Below are 23,137 nucleotides of genomic sequence, written 5' to 3'. Positions count from 1 at the left end.
ACTTTAAATTTGTTTCAACCAATATTATCGTAAAAAAAACAAAAAAAAAAGTTACACTTTACACTAGACTTAAAAAAATATATATTATAAATGTAATATTAGTGCCCTGTGATTGGCTGGCGATTAGTTCCGGATGTACCCCAACCAACGCCCAAAAAAACCTGGGATAGGCTCTAAAAATTCCACAACCCTAGTGAGGATAAGCAGTTTGAAAAATGAATGAAGGAATGAATGAAAAATGTGAGATTTTGAAGTGATTATGTGGCATTCATCATCGGCCATAGCCACGATGCATTACACTGAGCTATTAAAAAAACAAATAGATAAAGCTGGTTGTATGGTGTCATATACCAACAATTTAATATTTCACAAATTATCAAACTATTTTATTTTTTTAATTTTTTTTTTTACAAAACATGACATAACCTATCGAGCTCAAATCATGCTAGCTAACTACACCACCACATGAAAGACAAGACTATTTCTAAAAAATTAAATAAAAACTAAACGTGTTAGAAAAACAAACATTGACAAAAATATATAAAAAAATTACATGTTGTGTCCATGTGACTGACAGTATACAGAAGGAAATATCTAAGTTAGGTATGTTAAAACATGCTTGGTTAGCTTTGAAAAACTACATGACAGTTGGCTGGCAAGTTCAGCGTTCTTGCTCGTTTGTTGACATTTTCCCCCCCTTTTTAGTTTTGGGATCATCCAAAGATGAGAACAGGAAATCCGGAATGTCGGGTTACCTTGGAAAATGTGGGGCGACGTCGAGAATCACCAGCAGTTAATAAATGGGCTCTCTTGTTTGCGTCTTGAGTCACGATGAGATGAAACAAGCTCTTACGATGACGATGCTTTCAGTTCCAGTTTTCTTGTCCGCTGTAGAAAAAGAAAACAAAAAAATTCAACCCTGTAAGCGTCTTTTTTTTTTATACTTAGGTAAAGTGTTTCAGAAGGAATTTTTAAGTAATGTTTTAACGTTAGTCGTTTTTAGCTTACTGTTACCAAAAAAAAACCCTAAAAATTAAGCTTACTTATCAGTTAGTTTTTTCTTGTTTTCTGAATTTAAGGCAATTGCAGTGCAACAACTTAAGTCGTACAAATTTTACCAGAAATTGTTGGAAAAAATACAATAATGATGCACAAAAGTCAGTCGCATCACAACTTGAGACCTCCGACCAGAAAGCAACATTGAGATTAACTCTGCATGGTTTGCTTCACTTTTTCAAAAATAAATTTGCATAATTGTACTGATTTTTCCTACTGTATAATGAATTTATATTTTTAGCGTATTTAAAAATAATAAAGTAATAATTAAGCATTTTTACTTGTAATACCAAAACTTTATCTTGTAAAATTACACTTTTTTTTTTGCACATTCCAACTATATTCTCATCATCTTTCATATAAAATCAGTACATTATCATCAGTACATCATTTTGAGTACAATTATGCATTTTTCACATATTATAACTTTATTTGTGCAAAATTGCACTTTTTCCACATATCATTTCTGTTGCAAAATACACATTTCTCTCATAACATTAAAGTCTTCGTTCTTGTGAATTACGCATGTTGTGAAAAGATGACCGATCCAAGGATTGCGCACAAAAAAAACAGCACAGGGACCGAAGTGCTGTTCATCCCGCCAAAGTAAAGCGCCTTCTCCTCATGGCTTCTTGTCACATCTGACATGAAATTGACTGATGATTGATCAAGAGGACATAACTTGGGATCCTGATTATTGGCAGCGGGCGACCACTTCGAAACGATGTGTTTAAAGCCCCCAAAAGTTCCTGTAAGGAGATTTACCTTTTACCTTGTTAGGAGGGAAGTGGGGGGGGGACAATCAGCAGTCAGCGCAGATCGGGGGAGCCGAGGCTCGAGGGAATCGGAACAGGGTGTCGCTATAGGGGGAGCTACTGTACATGCAAACACACACACACACACACACACACACAAGGGAATTTACTAGAGCAACTAGAGTGGGCTAAATCCAGGTTAGTCATTTTGAAATTAAACGCAAAAATGAAATTGCGAACAGGCATATTTCTCAGATGAAAACTGGCATAATTCAAGGTTTATACCAGGTGACTTGACTTCCCCTTTAATACACATTCTTTCTTTGATGGGAAAAATGAGGCATCGATTAATTACAGGGAGGCATTTATTTGTATTGGAGCAAAAATTGGGGGCATGGTGGAAATTATTAAATTATTTGAGGAAATACAAAATTCAAATCATTTAAAATAATAAAATATACCTTGATCACTTTTGCATGTGGTCGGCGGCACAGTGTGGACTCCAAAGGTATGGCTCACCATTTTTACCTTTATTACCCATAATGCAACACAAGAGTCCCGTGGAAAAATCTCCGGAGTCGAGATCGTCGGAAAGCATCAAAAGAAGGATAAACCCGAAAGAGGAGATGACCTTTGATCATGAAAGTGATGATGATGATGATGATGATGATGATGACGATGATGAAGGTAAAGATCCAAAGTCAAAGTGAGGACGAAACGTGACAACGGAAGAAGTCACAAAGGTCAAAGTGCAACAAGCCACGGGTAAGTGGAGCTGGGGAAAATCGTGTGTGTGTGTGTGTGTGTAAAATGGTGATTAAACAAATGAATCGTGATTAAGAAAAGGGAAGGAGAAGAGAAAATAAACATTACTATTAATTGATCAATAAGCGCTGACATCCATTACAAGAGCGGTGAAAAAAATACTGATCCAGATGAGCAAAGTCTAACCAACCAGTCAGTCTTAGTCAGGAAAGCATGAGATCGTCATGTTGTATGTTGACAGTTATATGACAGATCATGATCATAACAATGGTACTAAAAAAATTATTTTTTTTTAAAAGTAGAAATGTTCCTTAGTGCTACTTTAAATCTAAACCCTCAAAATTTGAATAAGAATCTTGGCTTGCCTCTTTCCACAGATGCGGCGTTTACTTATATGTGTATGGCCCTTTAAGAGGACCAGTAGTACAGGGAGCCGTATCTGAAGGGGGATGGGAGGTAACCACATGCTCTGCAGAATGCAGCGGGTACGATTGAGTTCAGTTAAGCATAGTCAAAGTCACATTCACACGAAACTTTATATATTTTAAATTAGTGATGGGAAAATGAAGCCTCATGAAGCACTTGTGATATTTTTTGACTCCTCTAGATGGCACTATTGGTTTAAAAAGGCAGTGGAAATGTAATACATTTTCATTGCACTAGCCTTTATATTTGAACCAAGAGCACCATCTAGAGGAGTAAAAAAAAAATAGTAAAAGTGCTCCATGAGGCTTCATTTTCCCATCTCTATTTTAAATTAATAAAAAGACAGCAAAACATAGAAGTCATGCGCTTTAGGGTCAGACCTGAAAAATGAAAAGGAAGTTGCATTGGCCGGGAATCGAACCCGGGCCTCCCGCGTGGCAGGCGAGAATTCTACCACTGAACCACCAATGCTTATGAAATAGTGCTAAAAAACATTTTTTCAGAGATTTGCTTTGTGAAAAATGAGTGAAAAAGGATGGCTTGCTCAGTCAGTAGAGTTTAGAGTGTTTCTGGGTTTGAGCCCCATGTTGGTTGCTGATCTTTTTCTAAAATTAATTTCTAAACATCTTGTCGGATTTGGCTCATTTCTTAGCGGCCAGGTTATTAAAAGTTAAGAAGAAAAATGTTCCAGCTCTTGTATTGTATCTAATGAATTACCGTGGCTAAGAATATTGAATGTGGGTGCTGTCTGGACTCACTCTTCAAAGACGTCCTCCGTGTCCATCCTTCGGTAGTATTTGGCCAGTTTGATGGAGATGATGATACTGGGGAGCAGCAGGATGCTGCAGAGTCCCAGTCCAAACCAGAACGTATTCTAAAAAAACAACAACAAAAGGGCACTTTTTATATTCCTATCCTGCCTAAAATGACATCTTCACAGCCGTTACACTCCCGGTGGGGTTAACTTGCTGCTAGCTAGCCTCTTCCTAATATGCTTTTATGCCAATAACTTCATCATTGCACTTTTTCATGTCTAATGGGTCAAATGTATAATTGCCTGTACTGTATACAATAAAACATAGAATACAAACGAATAACTTCCACTGAAAATATTGTTTCGAAAATGTTTATGCACACTTTAAAAATTAACGACACATTTCAATTATTATTGACTTTCATAGTATTTTGAAAAGGTGGGAACAATATTACAAAATAACAGACAGAAAACCAAACATCTTGGTTCATTTAATGACTTTGATTTCTTATTAAATCAATAATCAACATTGGAGTTAGGCACGCGCGTGACATTTATTTACGCTTTAGATAGGGATTCGAACAAATTCTTATTTTTTTTACACGCACGCACGCACGCACGCACGCACGCGCGCACACACACACACACATACCAAAAAAAAAAAAAAAAAAAAAGGGAGAACAATGATGATGACATGTCAAATGATCAATACTGAGCTCTCCCCGAAAAAAAAAATAATAATAAAATAAAAAAAATAAAAAATAAAAAAAATAAAAAAAAGATAGGGATTCGAACCAGGGCGTCTGACACTCATAAGACACTCGTTTATGATGGTTCAAACATGCCCACTGTCCACGGCTGGTTGCTGTGCTCTACTGACGCAACAATGCTTATAATCTGCATATTCTATAGTGACAAGATTTCATTGAAAGCGACACTAAGGAACTTTCAGTTTATGTTGATTATGGCGGCACCATATGGACAAAAGCGGTAATGTTATGCCTGAAGGAAGACCACATTTCCCATGAGGACAAGCGCACTGTGTCATGGTTCAGCTCACGCCAGCGAGTGAAAGCCGGGCCAATGTTGATCCTTGACTGTCCTTTTATCAGGGTAGCTTCCCTTTTTCTTTATTTGTCTCCTCAGAGAAAACTTTTCAGTTGTTTTGCAACTTCTGCCAGGAAAGCAGTAATCGTAAAATGACAATAACGTAAAGGCGAAGTCACGTATGCCATAAAGCAGTCAGCACATTTGTAGTTTTTTTTTTTTGTGGTAGTGTTCCTACCATCCTCCTCAAAGTTGTCAAAGAGGCCACAGAAAAGGTACCATTCAACTAGTTTTAAGTCGATGTTTCATCAGAATATAAAAAAACTATAAAAATATTCTAATAAGGTAGAAATGTTCCTTAGTGCTACTTTAAATCTAAATCCTCTAAATTTGATTAAGAATCTTGGCTTGCCTCTTTCCACAGATGCAACATTTACTTATATGTGTATGGCCCTTTAAGAGGACCAGTGGTACAGGAGGTCTTATGTGAAGGGGGATGGGAGGCAACCACATGCTCTGCAGACTGCAGCGGATACTTTTGAATTCAGTTAAGCATAGTCGAAGTCACATTCACATGAAACTTCATATATTTAAAATGAATAAAAAGACCGCAAAACATCTAAGCCACGCGCTTTAGGGTCAAACCTGAAAAATGTAAAAGGAAGTTGCATTGGCCGGGAATCGAACCCGGGCCTCCCGCGTGGCAGGCGAGAATTCTACCACTGAACCACCAATGCTTATGAAAGTTACGTCAGATAATGTACCTGATAAATTGTATCTGAACTGAATGCGTGCATAATTATATACCCATGTAATAATAATAATAATAATAATAAAAATAATGTAATAAATGCCTTACCACTGAGTCTGCGATGAAGCTGCATGCAACAATCTCCATGCTGTCCACAATGTTGCTGATGGGTTTACATTGAGCCACTTCTGCAGTCAGCTGCAGCCACAAGACATTATAATACTCAACACTGTGGCTTTATTGTAAAACTGTGATTTTGTAGAAAGGGAGTCAATACTCACAGAGTTGTGAACCCAGTCTGTGTACTGTTTGAAGTATCCCACCAAGCTTTTCACATAGTTTCTGGTCTCCTGAACACACAACAAAAGCTAATTATAACTTTTTGTTCCCTAAAAGAGCAAGATCCACCCTCTCCCCAAAAGGGGATAAAATGCATGGAGATGATGTTTATTTTATATAATGTGGTACCTGCTTCACCACATGTGAGGCGTTGTTACTGATGAGGTACTCTGAAGCATCGATGGCGCTCAGGATGTTGGTCACCTTCACCTACGATGTAAATAAATAAAAATGCAATTCAAATGTGTAAAACGGAATATAAAAACATTGTTAAACAATGTTAAAAATGGTGTGCAAAAAATACAATTAATTAAAATGTAAAATAGTCAAAACATGTATTAAAAAATAACAGTATGCAAAAAGTAGTACTGGTACACATAAATGACAATAACATGCAACATACAAATAAAATGAAAATAAAATTTAAAATAAATACTGCATAAATAAAAATGTAGGTAAAACACAAATGGTAAAATATATGTAAAAGTATAATTTATATAAAAATTGGAAATGACATGAATGCAAAAAACATGTTTAAAAAAAGCTACATAAAAATTAAATATAAATTACAATACCGTCTTCATGTTAAAAATTCTGTTAAAAGTTACATGGTAATCTGTAAAAGAATAGTAAAATATATAATGAAATATAAATACAACACAGAAGTAAAAAACAAAACAAATAAATATATCAAATATGTACATCTCTTTATATGAAACATAAATAAGTAACAAAAAACTAAATAACTAAAAAAAAACTAAAAATTTAAACAAATTCATAATTGGTCAATTTCATTGTAAAACATTAAATAAAATGTCAAATTAAAATAAAATATACTGCAAATATATATACAGTATAAAAAAATAATAGTGTCTCACCGGCAGGTCAGTAGAGGTTTTCTGCAGCTGCTTTATACTTTGACTCATAGAGCTCTGCACAATGACACAAAAACACTTGTTACGCTAATGTAATGTCTAATTCTTCAATATTTATCAACAAGTCCACGGGCCACAGGCTACATCACCACGGCACTGTTACAAATAAAAACACAACAGCCACTGTCACCGTGCTTACCCGGGCACGGACATATTTCTGTCACAGTGAACGAGAGGAGAGAGAAAAATGAGGACGTGCCAAGCTATAGTAATAATAAAAGCGTGTAATGTATGTTGCATGAAATGTACCATGGCTTGCTCCATGGGGACCACCAGTTCTCTGTGAATCTGTCGGATGCTACTGGCGTGACCTTTCAGCGCGTTCTCCAGAGCGCCACGTGGCTGCAAAATACATAACATGGAAATGAATACAGAGGAAAGCAAAATGTCAGGGAGTCAAAGTAATGCTTGCCACGTGCTTGCCAAGAGCTGAGAAGAAAAAGAAAACAGTTGATGCATTGGCCGGGAATCGAACCCGGGCCTCCCGCGTGGCAGGCGAGAATTCTACCACTGAACCACCAATGCTTGGATATGAAACTATCTTGTTGAACTCACAAGCTGGTCGGCCTGTCCCTCCAAATCAGTCGCGAAGGTCAGAAGGTCCACGACTGTGATGCCCTTATTCACCTTAAAAATATAAACCACGTGTCAGGTTTGTAGCTTCATATCAGCAGTCTCAGTGTTTCACTAAATTAGTAACTAACTCCGTGTTTAACTAACTACTAACAACTGAATGACTGGCTAAAATTCTACATTGCTGCCATCTGTTGGTGGCTGTGCCTAATTACTGGTCTTTCCAAGTTTGGAATTTTCAGTTACTCTGAGAAGTCCTTCGCCCCTCCCAAATGAAAGAAAAAAAGTGAATTATCATCCAAGTAAAAAGACTAAGCAACTTTAACTGACTTATTGAATGAAATGATAGACCAGCTGAGCAACCAACTAAGAAAACAGTTTTGACAACCATGAAATAATGTTGTCTGAGATGACAATTTAAATCCGAAAAACAATAAATTATTCAGCCATGCTAACCACTGAACAAAGTTACTAACTGTTTAAGTAACCAATTGATTCACTAAAGACAAATCAACACATAATATCCAACCTAGCAGTCAATCAATAACATGAATGTCCACAAAATGATGATCTTGCCACCTCAGCCAGGTATGCTTCGTAGTCGATGATTCCGATGCCTGTGTTGGCAAAGTTAATGAGGTTTTCTCTGCCCGCCTGCTCCAGCAGCGTGATGTCCTGCAGGTCCACCTGCACACTGTCAAACACTTTGGCCAGGTCCTTGTTGTACTGATGATACACACACGTAACCAACAATTACAATGAAATCACACTTATCACAAGCGAGTCACATTTTGACGGCAGACTTGCCACTGTCCTGTTGAGGAAGGAGTTGATGTTAAACATGGTCTCCAGCTGCAGAGCGTGATACAGGCCGTTGTTATCGTAGCACTCTCTTTGAAAAAATAAAAATAAAAATCAGTTAGCCCAACATAAACGTCAACTATTGTATATACTATTTGAAGTTATTATTATTGTTCGTTTACCTGTACATGCTTCCCAACGTCAAGTCAATATTTGGGTTCTGAAACAGCATTCCAGGAAGGAAGTTCTTCTTGGACGGATGGACCAGGAAAGGTGTGTCTATGATCTAAACGCACATACAGGTATAATCACAGTAAAACCATTTATTTTGGCGTACCGACTAGGTATCGAGATGGGGCCATTCCATAAATGGCAAAAATCGCTATATAAGTAAAAAAGTGCAAAATTTGTTATATACTGTAAGTCACTAGAAGAGTTTAATTGTCTTGAATTGATTCAAACGTTGCTGATGAGTGATATCAGTCGTCGCAATCGACCTTAGAAAATAATATAAATTTGGTTCATTGCCTCAGACGCTCGCTCAGACAGTAAGCAAAAAAAAAGACGATTTGTGGCCCGTACCTGAAATAGCTGCCGGCTGGCCAGCGGCTCGCACAGCATCTTCTCCACATTCCCCCCAACGACGAACAGCGTGGTGACGATGGCCATCAGTACCCAGGCGAAGACGAAGGAGAAACACACACCGCTGACATAGACCCAAAGTGACAAGACATCAATATATGTCCCTTGAGAACGTATGAATATGTCATAAGCGAGTTTCAAGTCCCAAACCAGTCTTCGTATTTGCTTTACTTTGTTTTGTCCTGAATTGAATGCAGGATTAGCTTAATTGCTACGTTCGACCTGCTATCAGTTAGCCAAATTGGCAAGTAAACAAAACTACTTACCAGTTGTTTTTGTAGGTTTATAGTAAAAGATGAAGTTATAGTCGTAAGTGTGCAACTACACAGACCAAAAATTAGCATGGCTGTTACGCATACAATTTGTGACCACGAGAGCAACACAACCCTGCGGACCCAAATTTGGCCAGTAGATGGCAGTAATACACCTTTTAACATTCTTATCAATAACTAATGAGATACTGTATTGTTGTACACACACTAAATTGTTAAAAACTAAATCTGAACAGAACATCAGCCATTTGAGATCATGTATATCACCTTAATGTGGTGAGGGACTTTGTGTGTCCCAATGATTCTCGGCGCGATGTCGTATGGGGGCGGTGTGCCTCTGGCGGGTCACACAGTGCAAGTAGCACTCTAAAAAGAGAATTGCTGAACCAATTTAAGATTAAAAAGAGCATTGTTGCTTCAAATTGTTTCAAGTAGTAACACATGATTGAATTGAGTTAATCCAAAGTGAATATATTAAGTTTAATGAACTCATAATTAATTAAACTTAATATATTCACTTTGGATCAATCGTGGGTTACCAATTGAAGCAATTTTATTAAGTTGGTCAACAATTATCCGTTTAATCTTAAATGAGTTCAGCAATTCTCTTTTTAGAGTGTAGCTATAAGGAACCAGCCATAAAGTACGTCTCTTTGACAACAAACATAATTGGACAGCATTTTCTTTTGCCCAGAAGTGGGCCACCACGGCCCTCCTTTGGGGCTCGGCTGGGAGGTGGAATAGAAGAGGCAATGTGGGTCCCCCTTCTAATGGGCTCGGGTCGGGTGCAAGACCAAGATGGGTGTCCTCAAGCGGAGTTCGTCCAAGCAGTCTACTTGGAGAAGGCATTTAACCGTGTTCCACAAGGTCTTGTAAAGGGTGATCCCGGAGTACGGACTGTTCGGACCCTGTACAACCATTGTTTTTGTCTGAAACACATCCATGCTACTTCCTGGGAGGCCACTGAGCAACTACAATATGGGCAAACTTGCACCACAGAGCTATTGTCTCTTTGCCATGTGTTGAACACCAAGAAAACCAAGTGCAGTGTGAAAAGGCCGTAAGTTTGACAAAATGGCAGAGCGTAAATACTGCACAGTCAAACATGAAGCTTTTTCAGATGAGGTTTGTGATTTTTGTGGAAAATTTCAAGGAATTTCCAAGTCTGATAATTGGCGAGTTAAGTCTGACTCCAGTCAAGTCATGTAATTCATATACACCACCTGTGTCGGACATCTGTTCTTATTTTTTTCATACGTACGCCATCAGCAGGTTCCCGCCCGTGTTGGACATGCAGCCCCGTGTGGTTGGCGTTGCCTGCTTGTCGTAGCCGCATGTGCCGCACAGCAGGCCCAGGATGTTGAAGGACAGGATGAGGACCACCATGCACAGCACCGCCACGCAGCCAATCCACCTGCAGAAGAAAAAGATGAAAACCACCAGAGATGGGCATCATTTCGAGTTCACTGGGAGCGGGAGTTTATCCGAGATTTGGAGTAGAAAGCTGGATTGGGACACTCCGATGTTAAAAGCAAACCTGTAGAAGTCGATCTGGTCAATCTGCGCATAGTAGGACTCAATGTTCTTCTGCCCCTGGCTGAGGAACACAGTGAAGTTGGCCAGCGATGCCTCCACGGGGAACATCTTGGCAAAGCCGTTGATCTCTGAGCCAATTTTATCTAGCATCCCTTTCACTCCTAAAATTCATCAAAACCCAACACCAAACACAAGAAATGAATAGGCAAAACAGCAACAGTGATCATTGAACTTAATTTTAATGAGGAACACTCACGAGGTAACGCTGGAGTTTAGTTGTCCCAAAAAGGGAAATGAAGATAAGAGAAGACAAACAGATGTCAATAGTACAGTACAGTGAACCATTATATCGCAGATCTTTATGTGTTTTTACAATATGCATGCAAAGCAAATTTGAAGTTGCTTGGCATTAGCGTAATAGTAGATGCAGTGCAATTAACAGCGAGAAGAAGAGGCAGAGAAGGTCCCAACTGAAACCCAGTAACATTCGCTTTTGGAACCTATCCCCACAGCAATAATCCGGGGTTCACTGTACACACAAGCGCAAGCAGTTTGGGTACCTGCAACAATGTTTTTGGTTTGCTCTTTGACCAGCCTTGGTGTGTCATTGAAGGATAAGTAGCCCTAAATGTGGGGAAAGAAAAAAAGATATGGGTTAGAGACTAACAATGAGTGATAAAACCATTCATGGAAGACTAAATTGTCTTTAGATTTGTTTGTCTTGACACAAAACCGTCACTGTCTACGAAAACACACATGCTAAGTTAATTTAGCACTGCTGTTAGCATACATTAGGTTCACTGAAAATTTGTGAATTGTCGTATCATATTGGGATGAGTGAAAATCTTTGAAGTTTAAAAAATTGCCTTTGATGTCTACCTTAAACATTTCTTGACAATAATATGTTATATGTGACCTCACTAGTCTACACATGACATTCTGATTAATATTACATTTGCGGAATATGAGTTATGCAGCAAAATCCAGATGTTTGTCATCCATCTCAAGGGCGGCCATTTTGCCACTTGCTGTCGACTGAAGATGACATCACAGTTACTCAGGGCTCAGGCAACGCCCAAACGCAGCTCACCTGTTTTCCGAAGCTGAGCTGTGATTGGTTGTTACCTGAACCTTAAGCAACTGTGAACTGAGCAAGTGGCAAAATGGCCGCCTTCTGATATTGATAAACACTGCTGGATTTTTCTGCTTAACTCGTATTCCACTAACGCAATAAATACCATATTTAGACTAGTGGGGCTGCATAGAACATATTATTGTCAAGAATGTTTTGGGGGGGTTGACTTTCCCCTCTGAAGGCTCAAAATCATCTTCAGTATTTATTTAGGTTCATTCTTTTGAGCTTTACTAAAACATGTTAATTAGGTTCATTGAAGACATAAACTGTCTTTTGATGTTTATGAAAACACACTTTACATTTATGCTAGCTAGGTTAACAGCAGACCTTCTGTATAATGTTGCTGAGGTCGATCTTCAGGACCGTGTTGACATTCTCCAAGGCGTAGCCGACATCCGGGAGCTGCAAAAAGACAACAAAACTGTTAATCCATTGAACCCGCGCGGGTTCATTTTGAAAGCTCTCTCCGGAGCCACCTTTGAGAAGTCGGCGTTGATGCCCAGCTGGAAAAGTGTGGAGCGGATGGCGTTGCAGCTCGGTGACACGGCGCCGTTGGTGCAGGCCGGGTCCGACAAGGTGTTGGATAGTGACGCTCGCTCTGTGGACAGGCTGTCCTTAAGTCTATCTGTGCCTTCTTGGAGGACTTGCAATGAGGAGCTGACATTCTCCAGGGCCTCCTTTGTCTCACGCATGGCTGCAGACCAACACGTTTTCATCAGAAATACATTTTAACCACTGGAATTAACACGAAAAGGATAGAAACAACCTCTAGGAAGCACGAATGACACACTAAGACATTAAATACAGATCACCACGTAAGAACCGGTTCCTAACACTTCCACTGACACTTAATCACAAACACAAATCCAGAACTTTTTTCTCTTCTTTTTTTTACCTTTGATTGCATTTTCAACTTTAACTTTAGAAGGAAAGGTGTGAGGTGAAAAGAAAAGGGAAATTATTTTTTGGAACATGAATATGATCATTTATGGAACCTATGAATGTGTTTTGGTATCATACCCGGTCAAATCATATAGTTAGCCACATAGCATAGTTGCCTGAGCCATAAATGAACTTTTTTAGTAAACAAGGAAAAACATTGTATCCTATTGAATCATATTGGACCAAAGAGAATTGCATTGTGCAAAACTGGATTAAATGATGTCATATTGCATTTTATCATGTCAAACCATATTGGATTGTATCATGTCATATTGCATGAAATAATTTAGCGAATTGCATCGTATCACAGTAACATATTCATTTTGAGCATACCGGATCGTATCCAATGGTATTTCATCAAATAGCAAACGGCATTGTAGCTTATCACATTGCCTTAGACCTTATTGTATTTTATCATGTTGGTCCAAATTATATCAAACCGCAACATAAAGTACAGTATACACTGTAGCATTGTATCATGTAATATCAGATTTGATCATATCCATTTCAATTGTATTGTCATATCGTAATGTATCATATCGCAATGCATTGTATTTATTGTATTGGATTGGTTTAAAATCATGATGTGTTTTATAGGCAATCCGAGAGCATCTTTAAAATGAAACCAAAATTTGAAAAGAAAGCTAAAAAGTGAGCAAGTACCTCCTGTCATACGCAGCGCCGTGTCCAGGGAGGGAACCACTTCCTTCTCCAGCTGACTGTGAATCCTCCCGCCCAGCAAAGGTCCAATATCTAGCACAATCATACACTTAAAGCTACAGTAAATATGATTTTTTTTAATTTTAATTTTCATTAAATGTCCAGTAAACCCACTTACTGTCGAGCTCGGACAGGACTTTATTTTTGGCTGTCGTGTACTGCGCTGTCATGTATTCGATTTGCTGCAAGAAAGTAACAAAAAGTGTTTTTTTTGGGGCTTTTTTGGGCTTAATGAGTGAATAAGTGAGTGAGTGAATAAATGCTTACGGCGGGTGTGTTGTTGGCGAACGTCTTCAAGTCTCTGATGTTAGTGTTGATGAAGCGCCGAGTGTTCTTGATGTGGGAGCTCATGTTGTGGTTCGCCGCGTAGGCCACGAGTACCCCAAGACTGATACATATAGTTCAAACGTAATTCATTCATTTAAAATAAATAAATAAATTTTAAAAAAGACAACAAACACAAGGAGGCTAAATTAAGTCATGGCTGTGACCCTTTTTTCCTAACACAGGGAAACTAAGGCGGTAACACTATCAATGGTTTTTTTTTTTTTTTTTTACCATAAATGTTATCTAAATATAAATGTAAGAAGAATTTCATTGCAACAGGTGATGCCATAGCCAAGTCTCCCTAGCAACAAGCATTTGGACAGTCATGATGGTGCCCTATGCAACACAGGAAAGGAAGTTATGACTAATACTACCTAGCAGCAAGTAGGGGGGCAGTTTTGCCGAATAAATTCTGCCTAGCAACAAGCAACAAGTGGCTGGCAACGGGTGGTGGGGTAATTATGATTGAGCCCTTTTGATTCTGCTTCAAACCAGCAACCGGCCAGTTATAATTCTTTGAATTCTGATTGGCAACAAGGGATGGGGCAGTTATTAATTTTGCCCTCTGAATTCTGCCTAGCAACAATTGGAGGGGCCGATCTAATCAAGCCCACTAAAATCTGCCTAGCAACACATGGTGGCATAGTTATATTTTAACCTAATGAATTCTTCCTAGCAACAAGCCTCCAAGCAGTCAAAAGAGAGCCTTATAAATTCTGCCTAGCCACATGAAGCAGGGCAGTTAATATTGCGCCCTGTGAATTCTGCCTAGCAACAAGCCAAGCATTACAAGATTCGTTCCTGTGTGTTAGCTATTTCAAATTGTTTTTGGGTCCTCACACGATGAAGATGGTGGTGGCGACGAGCGTGGCGGTGAAGAAGCCTCGCCGGCAGTCGGCGTTTTTCCTTTGTCTTTGGTGCATCTCTCCGCCACAGTTCTCACAGCAACGACATACGCAGAAGCACATGCCCAACACGGGGACCAGGACCACGAACAAGACACCGACGGTCGCGCACACCAGGAACCCCAGCTCATAGTAGGCGCCCTGTTAAGTGGGCGGAGATACAACAACCTGTCAGTCATCCTTGTTAGCCAATCAGGTTTGTTATCGTGAAATTTAACGTTTTACCTCGAGCAGGAGCACGACGTTGTCTGGCTGCATCGTGGAGACGTCGGAAAAAAGGTCATTTAAATAAGTTATAACAGTGACATGATATCGCATAGCGGTACAAAATGAAACAGAGGACAAACCTTTCTCCATTCTTCAAGTTTGATTCCTCCCATATTTTGCTGAATGACTTTAACAATCAGATCTGAGAAGGAAAAAAAAAAAATACTTAAGTGATTTTTGAATTTATATTTTTTATTTGAAGCAGAGTACTGCCAAGCAACAAGTGGAAAAACGTTGGATTTGGGGACACAAATAAACTCGACCCACAAATTCTACCCAGAAAATTGGGTCGGAGCACGACTGAACCCGGTCTACAAATTCTGTTGAACAAATATGTCATCTATGGGGCACAGTCGATCAAGCGCCACAAATTCTGCCTAGCAACAAGTGGAAAACATGTCTGCTTAACAACAACAACTGGAGAACATGTTGGACCTGGCGGCAGAATTGAATGTCCAACACGAATTCTACCAAGCAACAACAGATGGATCAACGTTAGACTATCAGTGGAAAACATTTCCATTCCAAAAGTGAACCACGGTGTTGCTCCAGTCCAGCTGTCTGCACGTTTATGTAGGTCAGCCAACATTAAGCTTACCTGTGCCGTCCGTGACTCACCCCCTCCCTCCACTGTTACTCAGCAGGTAAACACGCACATACACTTTGGTGTTGATCTGTAAATCTAGTGTTTGGGATTCATTTTTTCCACACTTTTTAGCACCTTTTTTTTTTTTCAAGAATTTGCTGCCCAAAATGGCTGCCTACCTCAAACCAATATGGCAGACAACCCATTCAATGTCGCGCATGGACATCTTAAGACGTTTTCGTGCATCCTTTAATGACGTACATGTCCTCCCAATTTTGTGAAACTGGTCACAGAGGCCATTTTGTTTTGTTTTACGGACCGTTTTTTCCCACGCCCCAAAATATCTGTTTTAGAACAAAATGGCTGACTCCTGTTCAGTTTTGGGTATGGGTCTTAGAGACTTTTTCGTGCAACCTGTTATGATATAAGTGGCCGCCCAAATTGGTCGGTGTTGATCGGTAAATTGGTGTCAAAGGTCAATCACTCCCCAAAATAGTTGTTTCCAACCAAAATGTCAAACTTCCTGTTGAATTATGAGCGCCACAAGGGTCTTTGATACTTTTGTGTGTGTCCTGTTTTAATAGACATGTCCACTACATGAGCCAAATAATAAGATTTGGGTGAATATGGTTAAACGTGTGGTGGTGGGGGTCGGATCGAGTTTGGGGCGTCGCAAGTAGCATATCGGCACCACCTGTTTTCTTTTCCACAGCTTCTTAGTTAGCATTAGCTGCAGAGGGCAGCTAAGCTTGGACAGCTTAGTTCAGTGACCCAGTAGGAGGTGAAGATACAGCAAACGAAAGGAGCAAGGGGGAGGCGAGAGAGGTAAACAAAAATCACAATTACACGCGTGAACAAATAAACAAAACTTTACATTGAATCCAGAAAACAAACTCGGGAATTCATTTGATAGTAACAATCCTTTTCCTTCGCAGGACGGTCTGACTTTGTTTGTGCCCTCCCACAAAAGCAAAACAACAGGTCTCAAATGATTACAGTAAATAAAGAGCCCCCGGTGTCTTCCTGTAAAGTGTAAATATAGTCTGGCGCAATCCTCGACTCTGACCCGCTCGGACAGATTAACCGAAGATGTCGAGCAGACATTGCGCAACCCGGCGTGGCTTCTCTGTGACCTCACAACCACCTCATCGATGCTGAAGTAGCCAACAAATTTATGTTAACTGATATTCAGCAATGCCATTTATTATTTCTCTTATATATATATATATATATATTTTTTTTTTATCAAGGAGTGAAATGAGCCATTGTATTTATTTTGGGTAATTTATTGATGACTTTGATTAAAATTTTGATTTTTTTTTTTGTTTGTTTTGCAATGTATAAAAAAAAAATCAAAATTGATGCTGCACACCACTTCTCCACTGCGCCGCACGTGTCTACGACCAATCACATTCATGAAGTCAGAGACAAAACAACAGGAATGACCCACTTTCTGTATGGCTCGCACGAGTGTGTTGGTGCGCGTGTATATATATAATTGACAATGCCATCTGCACTAGTCGCAGTTTCAGCAGGTTAGCATTAGCTCTGTGAATGCTAGTAATCCTCTAATCTATCTTGTGTGTGTGTGTGTGTGTGTTTATCGACGGGATAAAGCTCCTCACACAAGTGAAAGAGGCGTCTTTGCTGCAAACCAACCAAACTTTTACACGGATTTGAAGGGAAGCGGAGAGGGTCAATGCAATTTTTGCCAGTGGTGGCTTGACGTAGTGGACCCTATTTTGTAGATGGCGCATTCATAAATGAGCATTTGTATTGTTGTGGGAGTGAACACAGCCGACTTGATTCCCGGCCAAATGAAGCGGCTCCCCTCGTTCCCTTCAGATTCAGCACAAGTGAGGTGTGTGGGAAATATGGCAGAAGCATACCCAGTGGAGTCCGTGCCGGAAATCAGCGCCCAGAAAGTACATTTGTAAAGAACTGCAAGAAGATCTCCACTTGCGGATGATGTCAAGTTGGCCACTACGAAGTTTGCACTTGGAGACCACCTTTCACAACCAATCGTGCGTTCGGGTGTGGCAACAGAGGTACTCGGGAGTCGGCCACCGTCGCGAGTACCGATGCCTTGAAATAAGGCCGGGTATCGGCACGATACTCTCCCATCCCTAATATATATAGATTTGAATGCTCTTTCAGTAAATTAAAACTAACTGATTTAAAAAAAAAAAAAAAAAGTAAAAATTAAAAATAGGGGTGTCAAAATTTGTGCATTCATTTTGAGTTACTTTAAAGTTCCTTTAATACTACAAAATTTTTTTTTAACACGATTTACTTGGAAAAGCCTGAAATGGGGGGAATTCCAGTCGCAACGCAACAACCACGTCCACGTCAAAATTTTGCAGTAATTAATTTAATGCATATATTTGATGAGGCCGGGGTCAAGTTGTATTTTTGAATTTTAAAAATGTGCAGGATTTCGCAAGTTACTTCATGTCAAAGATTAGATTGCTCTTAATTTGAAAAGAAAAACGCACTGAGCTGTCGCCAATGTCTTAAAAATGCAATTATGCCATCTAGTGGCAGAAAACCTACCTCAACACAAATCAATATCACACTCGTATTTTATAGTACAGTGCATATCAATTTTATGAATTATTATAAAATTCCTGTATCAATGACTAAAAGATGCAGACATTTTTATTATTTTAACACGTTTCCCACTTTTATGTTGACAAGAGTATGGAAAAAAATATTTTACTGTACATTTGATTGCACTGGTACATCTAGAACAGATATAAAACTTGTAATAAATCAGGAGTTAACTATTGAACTCATTGTTAATTACGATTAAAAGTTTGAATCAGCTAACCACAATGAAAAATTCAAAACTATAACCAGACTGCCCCTGACCAACACTGATATGGATATATATTTGGATATCGATCTACCCAACAATTCCGCAGGTGTGGGCTACCTGTGTTATTCACAGGGCGGAACGTTCCCGGCCGTGGCAGCATATGGTCCCGCTGGATTAAAGTTTTATGCAGTGATGCAGGTGACTTAGGAAAGCCTCCCCTAATCGCTGATCTGTTAATTGATTAGCCAGCTCCGCTGGCCTAACCCCTCGCACCAAAAATGGCAGAGACTTAAAGGCCTCCAATCCTATTGCGCTGCGTCAACACACCAACGTGACCACTCAACACACACTGACCGCTACGGGACAGCTTTGAACGTGGCGTGATTGAAAAAATCAACTACGAGGATTCCACCCGGCAGTCCGCTGTTGACCGGTCATGTGACAACAACAATGACACGATTGACAGCTATTGATCCGCTACTCACATTAATCTGATCACAACATTGGTTTATGGGATCAACATCACAAGAGCACACACCTGATCAACATCCTTTTATCCTAACAAGAGCCACAAAAAAGGCTCTACGACCCATGCCAGAAACTAAACAGGAAGTCAGACATTTTGGTTTGAAGGAGCCATTTTGGGGGCAGATTTCATAAAAAAAAAAGCCTGAAAAGTGTGATAAAAATTAGACCCTGACCCTATAGTTTCACTGATCAACATGAAATTGGGTGGGCATTTTTATAATAAGTACACGAAAACGTCTTTATAAAAAAAAAAAAGATCCTGGAAATTATGAATAAATTAGTCCCCAACACCTGGTTTGGCTCAAGATCTCGTAAATGGATGCACAAAAAAAAGCATTAACGATCAATGGCCAAAATAAGACGGGATGTTGCCCATTTTTGGTCTGAAGCAGCCATTTTGGGGGCAGATTACATGAAAAAAAAAAAAAAAACGTGGAAAGTTAGGGGGGAAAAGCCACCCATCAACACAAAACTGGGTGGACATGGCTAGCATAAAAAAGGCGTCAAGATCTAGTGACCGAAATCCAACAGGAAGTCAGCCATTTAGCTTTTTTGAGGCCATATATGCCATAAAAAGAGGACATTTTGTCATTAATCGCTAAAGAAAGTAAAGTATTAGTAGTATAGCATGTTTTTTGTGTGATTACAATACACTAGGTATTTAACCCTGGAGAACCCAAGAACCCTTTTCTTATTTGGAAAATTATGAATTATACATTAAATGACTGCTATAAGTTCACTGAACACCAAAATATATGTTTTTTCAATTTTAACCCTTGTTTTTTGAACTAGCTCAGAGTTGCTAATTTATCAAAATATATATATATAAAACATAATCCTAGGCATTCTGCAACATGATATGAAATAGATTAACAAAAAAAAAACCACAATTTTACCATCTGATGGTTTGCTGAGAAGATGGTTTTGTTTGGATTGATTTCCAGGTCAACAAAACAGCATGTTGCCAGCCATCTTGTCACCACCACTCTGGCTTATGTAAATGCAATATTCATCCACTAGATGGCCCCATGCAGGGGTCAGAAGTGGCACTCTGGACTTTTGAAGTTAAATTTGTAAAAAATAAATAAATAAAAAAGGTCTTTGTTATTTGAGTAGCAAAATTTATAGGGGCCAAATTTGACCCCGTGGGTTCTCCAGGGTTTTAACAGAAAAATGAGTACAGTATTATTGTTGTGCTAGATTAATTTGGGACTGACTATTAAAATTTTGAGTATGAAATATTTATTCATTCTGTTCAAAATGGTCAAACGAGCATGCTGGGAATCGAAAGAGACCACAAGCACTCTATGATTGGGATGGTCTAGAGACCGATCAAATAGATCAGGTCTAATACATTGACGAAGCACCGTACATTATATATATATATATATATATACAGTATATATATATATTTTTTTTATTTTTTTCCTGGAGAGCTCAGTATTGTTCATTCGGTAATTTTACCGATTTGACATGTCATCATCATTGTACCGTACATTATATTAAAACTTCAACATCTGCACTCTTGAACATGTTTTAACCTAATGTACCAATAACATTGAACGGACAACGACTAGGACGCCATGCGTATTATCAACTGTTAGTTAAATGGTGTGTAAATAGCATCAGTGTGTAAATAGCGCATGCTTTTCGATGGCGCGCGTTTGGACTTTGTTGTTTAGCTAGCGGCACATGCAAATATTAGAAGCAGCGCTGGATGAAATGCCAGTGCCAATCAAATGTTGGAACTGTTTTAAAGGAATTAATCTATTGTATAGATATTGTATAGAAGGCTTGAAAAACTTGACAATTATAGCGATAGAGCATGAGCTAATTTGGCAACCCTGTAGTTTTGTAAACAAGCTCCAATCTGTTTGAGATCCACGTTGTTTGTCTAAGCAGTGCTCGTCAGTCGGGAGATGCAAAATATATATATATTTAAAGAGATAGTTCTAACAAATCAACTTGAATTATTTGCCCAGTCCTAAATATACTAAATGAAATGACTCGAGAGTGTATTATCAGTAATGGTAGAGAAATTTGCTTAGGATTATGGGATCTAATGCTATAACAACCACTTACATTGTAAATAATTCATGAAGAACACAAAAGACATTCAATTAGTAGCTCCTGTCCAATCCCCCAAAAATTTAGGCCCGCTTGATGACACATGAAATTGACGACCCAATAAAAATAAACTCGAGAGTCCCCAACCTATGCAGTTTTGCATAAAGAGAAAAATGTTTACTTAATTTGATTATGCATTTGTCTTAGTAAAAAGATACTTAAATTTTTTATTTTTTTTTAAATTAGTTGATAATCAGCTTTGTTAAAAGTCTTGCTTAATTGTCAATTAAATTGATTGACGGCCTAAATATTGGGAGTCTCTTTGGGCCCCAATCTAGTTTGGTCAAGCTTGCACATATGATCATTTGACACCTCTTTTTTTTTATTTTTTTTATAACTTTTCAATTGATTAGAAAAACATTTCTCTCTGGCATTAGGCCAAAACCTTGCACCTCCAAAATGGTCACTTTTCTGGAGACCCCAAAATGGTTTAAATTTTTTTTTCCGACCATTAACATTGCATCATCAAAAGAACAGGTAATTTACAACAGCGGTTGTCGACCCTGGTCCTCGGGGACCGGTATCCAGCCTGTTTTCCATGTCTCCCGCAGCCAACACAGGTGAATCATATCATCAGCTAATTAGCCAGCTCTGGAGAAGACTGATAACGATTCCCACCTGTGTTGGCTGCGGGAGACATGGAGAACAGGCTGGATACCGGTCCCCGAGGACCAGGGTTGAGGACCACTGATTTACAACACTATAGATTGGTCAATAATTCGTAAAAATGACACCCACACATGCACTGTGATTGGCTGGCAACCAGTTCTGGGTGTACCCCGCCTACTGCCCGAAGCCAGCTGGGATAGGCTCCAGCAACCCCCTCCCCGATCAAGAAATGTGGAAGAAGGAGAGAATAATATTTTTTTAGTTTTATTGTGAAATATTTGGAATTTTGTAATTGTGGGAATTCATGGAAAATAGTTATATAGGTGTTTTGACCATGCTGAACATTTTGGAATAGGAATGATGGGTATGTTGTTGTTGAATGTCAAATTCACTTTTTTTAAGTGGAAATTTTTGAATTATGGGAAAACTGGGATTTTTTTTTTTTTTGAAAACCTCAAATTTAACAGTCGTTGGAATTTTGACTGATTTGAATGTGGAAGGATGCCGGAAAAGTGGTGAAAATAATAATAAGAGGATTTTATGAGTTCGATTAACTTCTTAAAAAATCTGACCTTTAGGAAAGGAGTTGGGCTGGATCACGTAGAGAAAAGCGTGCACCATGTGGAAGAGTATCCCGATGGCCCCTGGCTCATAGTAGGCGTGGGTGCCGTACACCGCCGCCGGGACGAAGCCAAAATCCAGCGGCTCCATTGGCGGAGGCGAGCGCTGCCGGTGGGGGTCCGCTCTCGAGTCACTCTGCTTCGGCCGCTCATACTGGCCGCTCGCAGCCGTGGTGGTGGCGGTGGCGGCCCCCCACCAGCAGAGCAGCAGGACCAGCCACCGTGTCCACAACATGGCTCCGGAAGGGGGGAAAGACACAAATTAAATCCGGGAATTCGACGGCGTATTATCCGAAGAAGAGAAGACACCTGTCCGCTCCTGACCTCACAACCAAGCAAGCGAGCGGTAACTTTTTCCACACTCTTGTTTAGCTCCAGTCGGCTCCGTCCGGACTCTCGACGCGCATCTTTCCCGGGGCACCTCGCTCCTTCGACCGGGAGGAGTGAACAGAAGAAGACGTGTGTCCGACCGCCTGTCACTCATCCACCCGCCCGCTGAGCTCTAAATCCCGCTTGAAGGCAGGTCACTGAGGCCAGAGAACGTCACCAAATAACGCACACAAAAATGGCTGCGCTAAAAGAGGACAAAAAAAAAGAAATGAAGCAAACTTGTCGCAAATACTTCACTTGCTTTTATAAAGCCTGTTGTGGATTAATTTGATGAGTATAAGGCAAAGAGAGCGATAGAAAGGTTGGGACATTTCGTGACATTTGTTGACGGTGCCTTGAATTACACGTGCTAACAACGCTATTATCTTTTTTAGCACCTGAGCCAATTAAGATTCAATACTAGCGCTGTATTAAATTAAAAATAATAATAATGATAACAAAAAAAGTAAATATGAATATTACATTTTTAACAATTAATTGAAAAATAAATCATTTTCAGTGCACACTAAAT

The 23,137-nt window shown here is 39.4% G+C and overlaps 1 protein-coding gene and 3 non-coding genes across 9 annotated transcripts; all 4 read right to left on the bottom strand.

Moving 5' to 3' along the window:
• Positions 1-330: 330 nt before the first annotated feature.
• prom1b (prominin 1 b) lies at positions 331-22,734 on the bottom strand. Of its 6 annotated transcripts, XM_077571231.1 has the most exons (28): positions 22,189-22,734; positions 15,029-15,090; positions 14,907-14,933; positions 14,617-14,822; positions 13,717-13,837; positions 13,568-13,631; positions 13,393-13,482; positions 12,683-12,706; positions 12,264-12,481; positions 12,115-12,189; positions 11,213-11,276; positions 10,909-10,917; positions 10,654-10,813; positions 10,378-10,530; positions 8,785-8,908; positions 8,385-8,488; positions 8,209-8,293; positions 7,981-8,127; positions 7,384-7,455; positions 7,078-7,170; positions 6,968-6,985; positions 6,772-6,825; positions 6,023-6,103; positions 5,836-5,904; positions 5,663-5,752; positions 3,761-3,876; positions 1,822-1,931; positions 331-888 (listed from the first exon to the last, which is right to left on the bottom strand). In XM_077571231.1, the coding sequence occupies exons 1-27, from the start codon at positions 22,469-22,471 to the stop codon at positions 1,859-1,861; spliced, it is 2,682 nt and encodes an 893-aa protein (XP_077427357.1). In that variant the 5' UTR covers positions 22,472-22,734; the 3' UTR covers positions 331-888; positions 1,822-1,858. The 6 variants fall into 6 exon arrangements, with proteins under 6 accessions (XP_077427357.1, XP_077427358.1, XP_077427359.1 ...); XM_077571232.1 differs by lacking the exon at positions 6,968-6,985; XM_077571233.1 differs by lacking the exon at positions 12,683-12,706.
• trnag-gcc (transfer RNA glycine (anticodon GCC)) lies at positions 3,403-3,473 on the bottom strand. Its single transcript has one exon. It is a non-coding gene; the product is annotated as a tRNA-Gly (tRNA).
• Positions 5,470-5,540, bottom strand: trnag-gcc (transfer RNA glycine (anticodon GCC)). Its single transcript has one exon. It is a non-coding gene; the product is annotated as a tRNA-Gly (tRNA).
• Positions 7,283-7,353, bottom strand: trnag-gcc (transfer RNA glycine (anticodon GCC)). The gene has a single exon. It is a non-coding gene; the product is annotated as a tRNA-Gly (tRNA).
• Positions 22,735-23,137: the final 403 nt, after the last annotated feature.

The sequence above is a fragment of the Vanacampus margaritifer genome, chromosome 7, assembly GCF_051991255.1.
Source record: "Vanacampus margaritifer isolate UIUO_Vmar chromosome 7, RoL_Vmar_1.0, whole genome shotgun sequence".
NCBI classification, from domain to species: Eukaryota; Metazoa; Chordata; class Actinopteri; order Syngnathiformes; family Syngnathidae; genus Vanacampus; species Vanacampus margaritifer.
The sequence above is the reverse complement of the archived record's forward strand: the minus strand, read 5'-3'. Positions and strand labels throughout refer to the sequence as shown.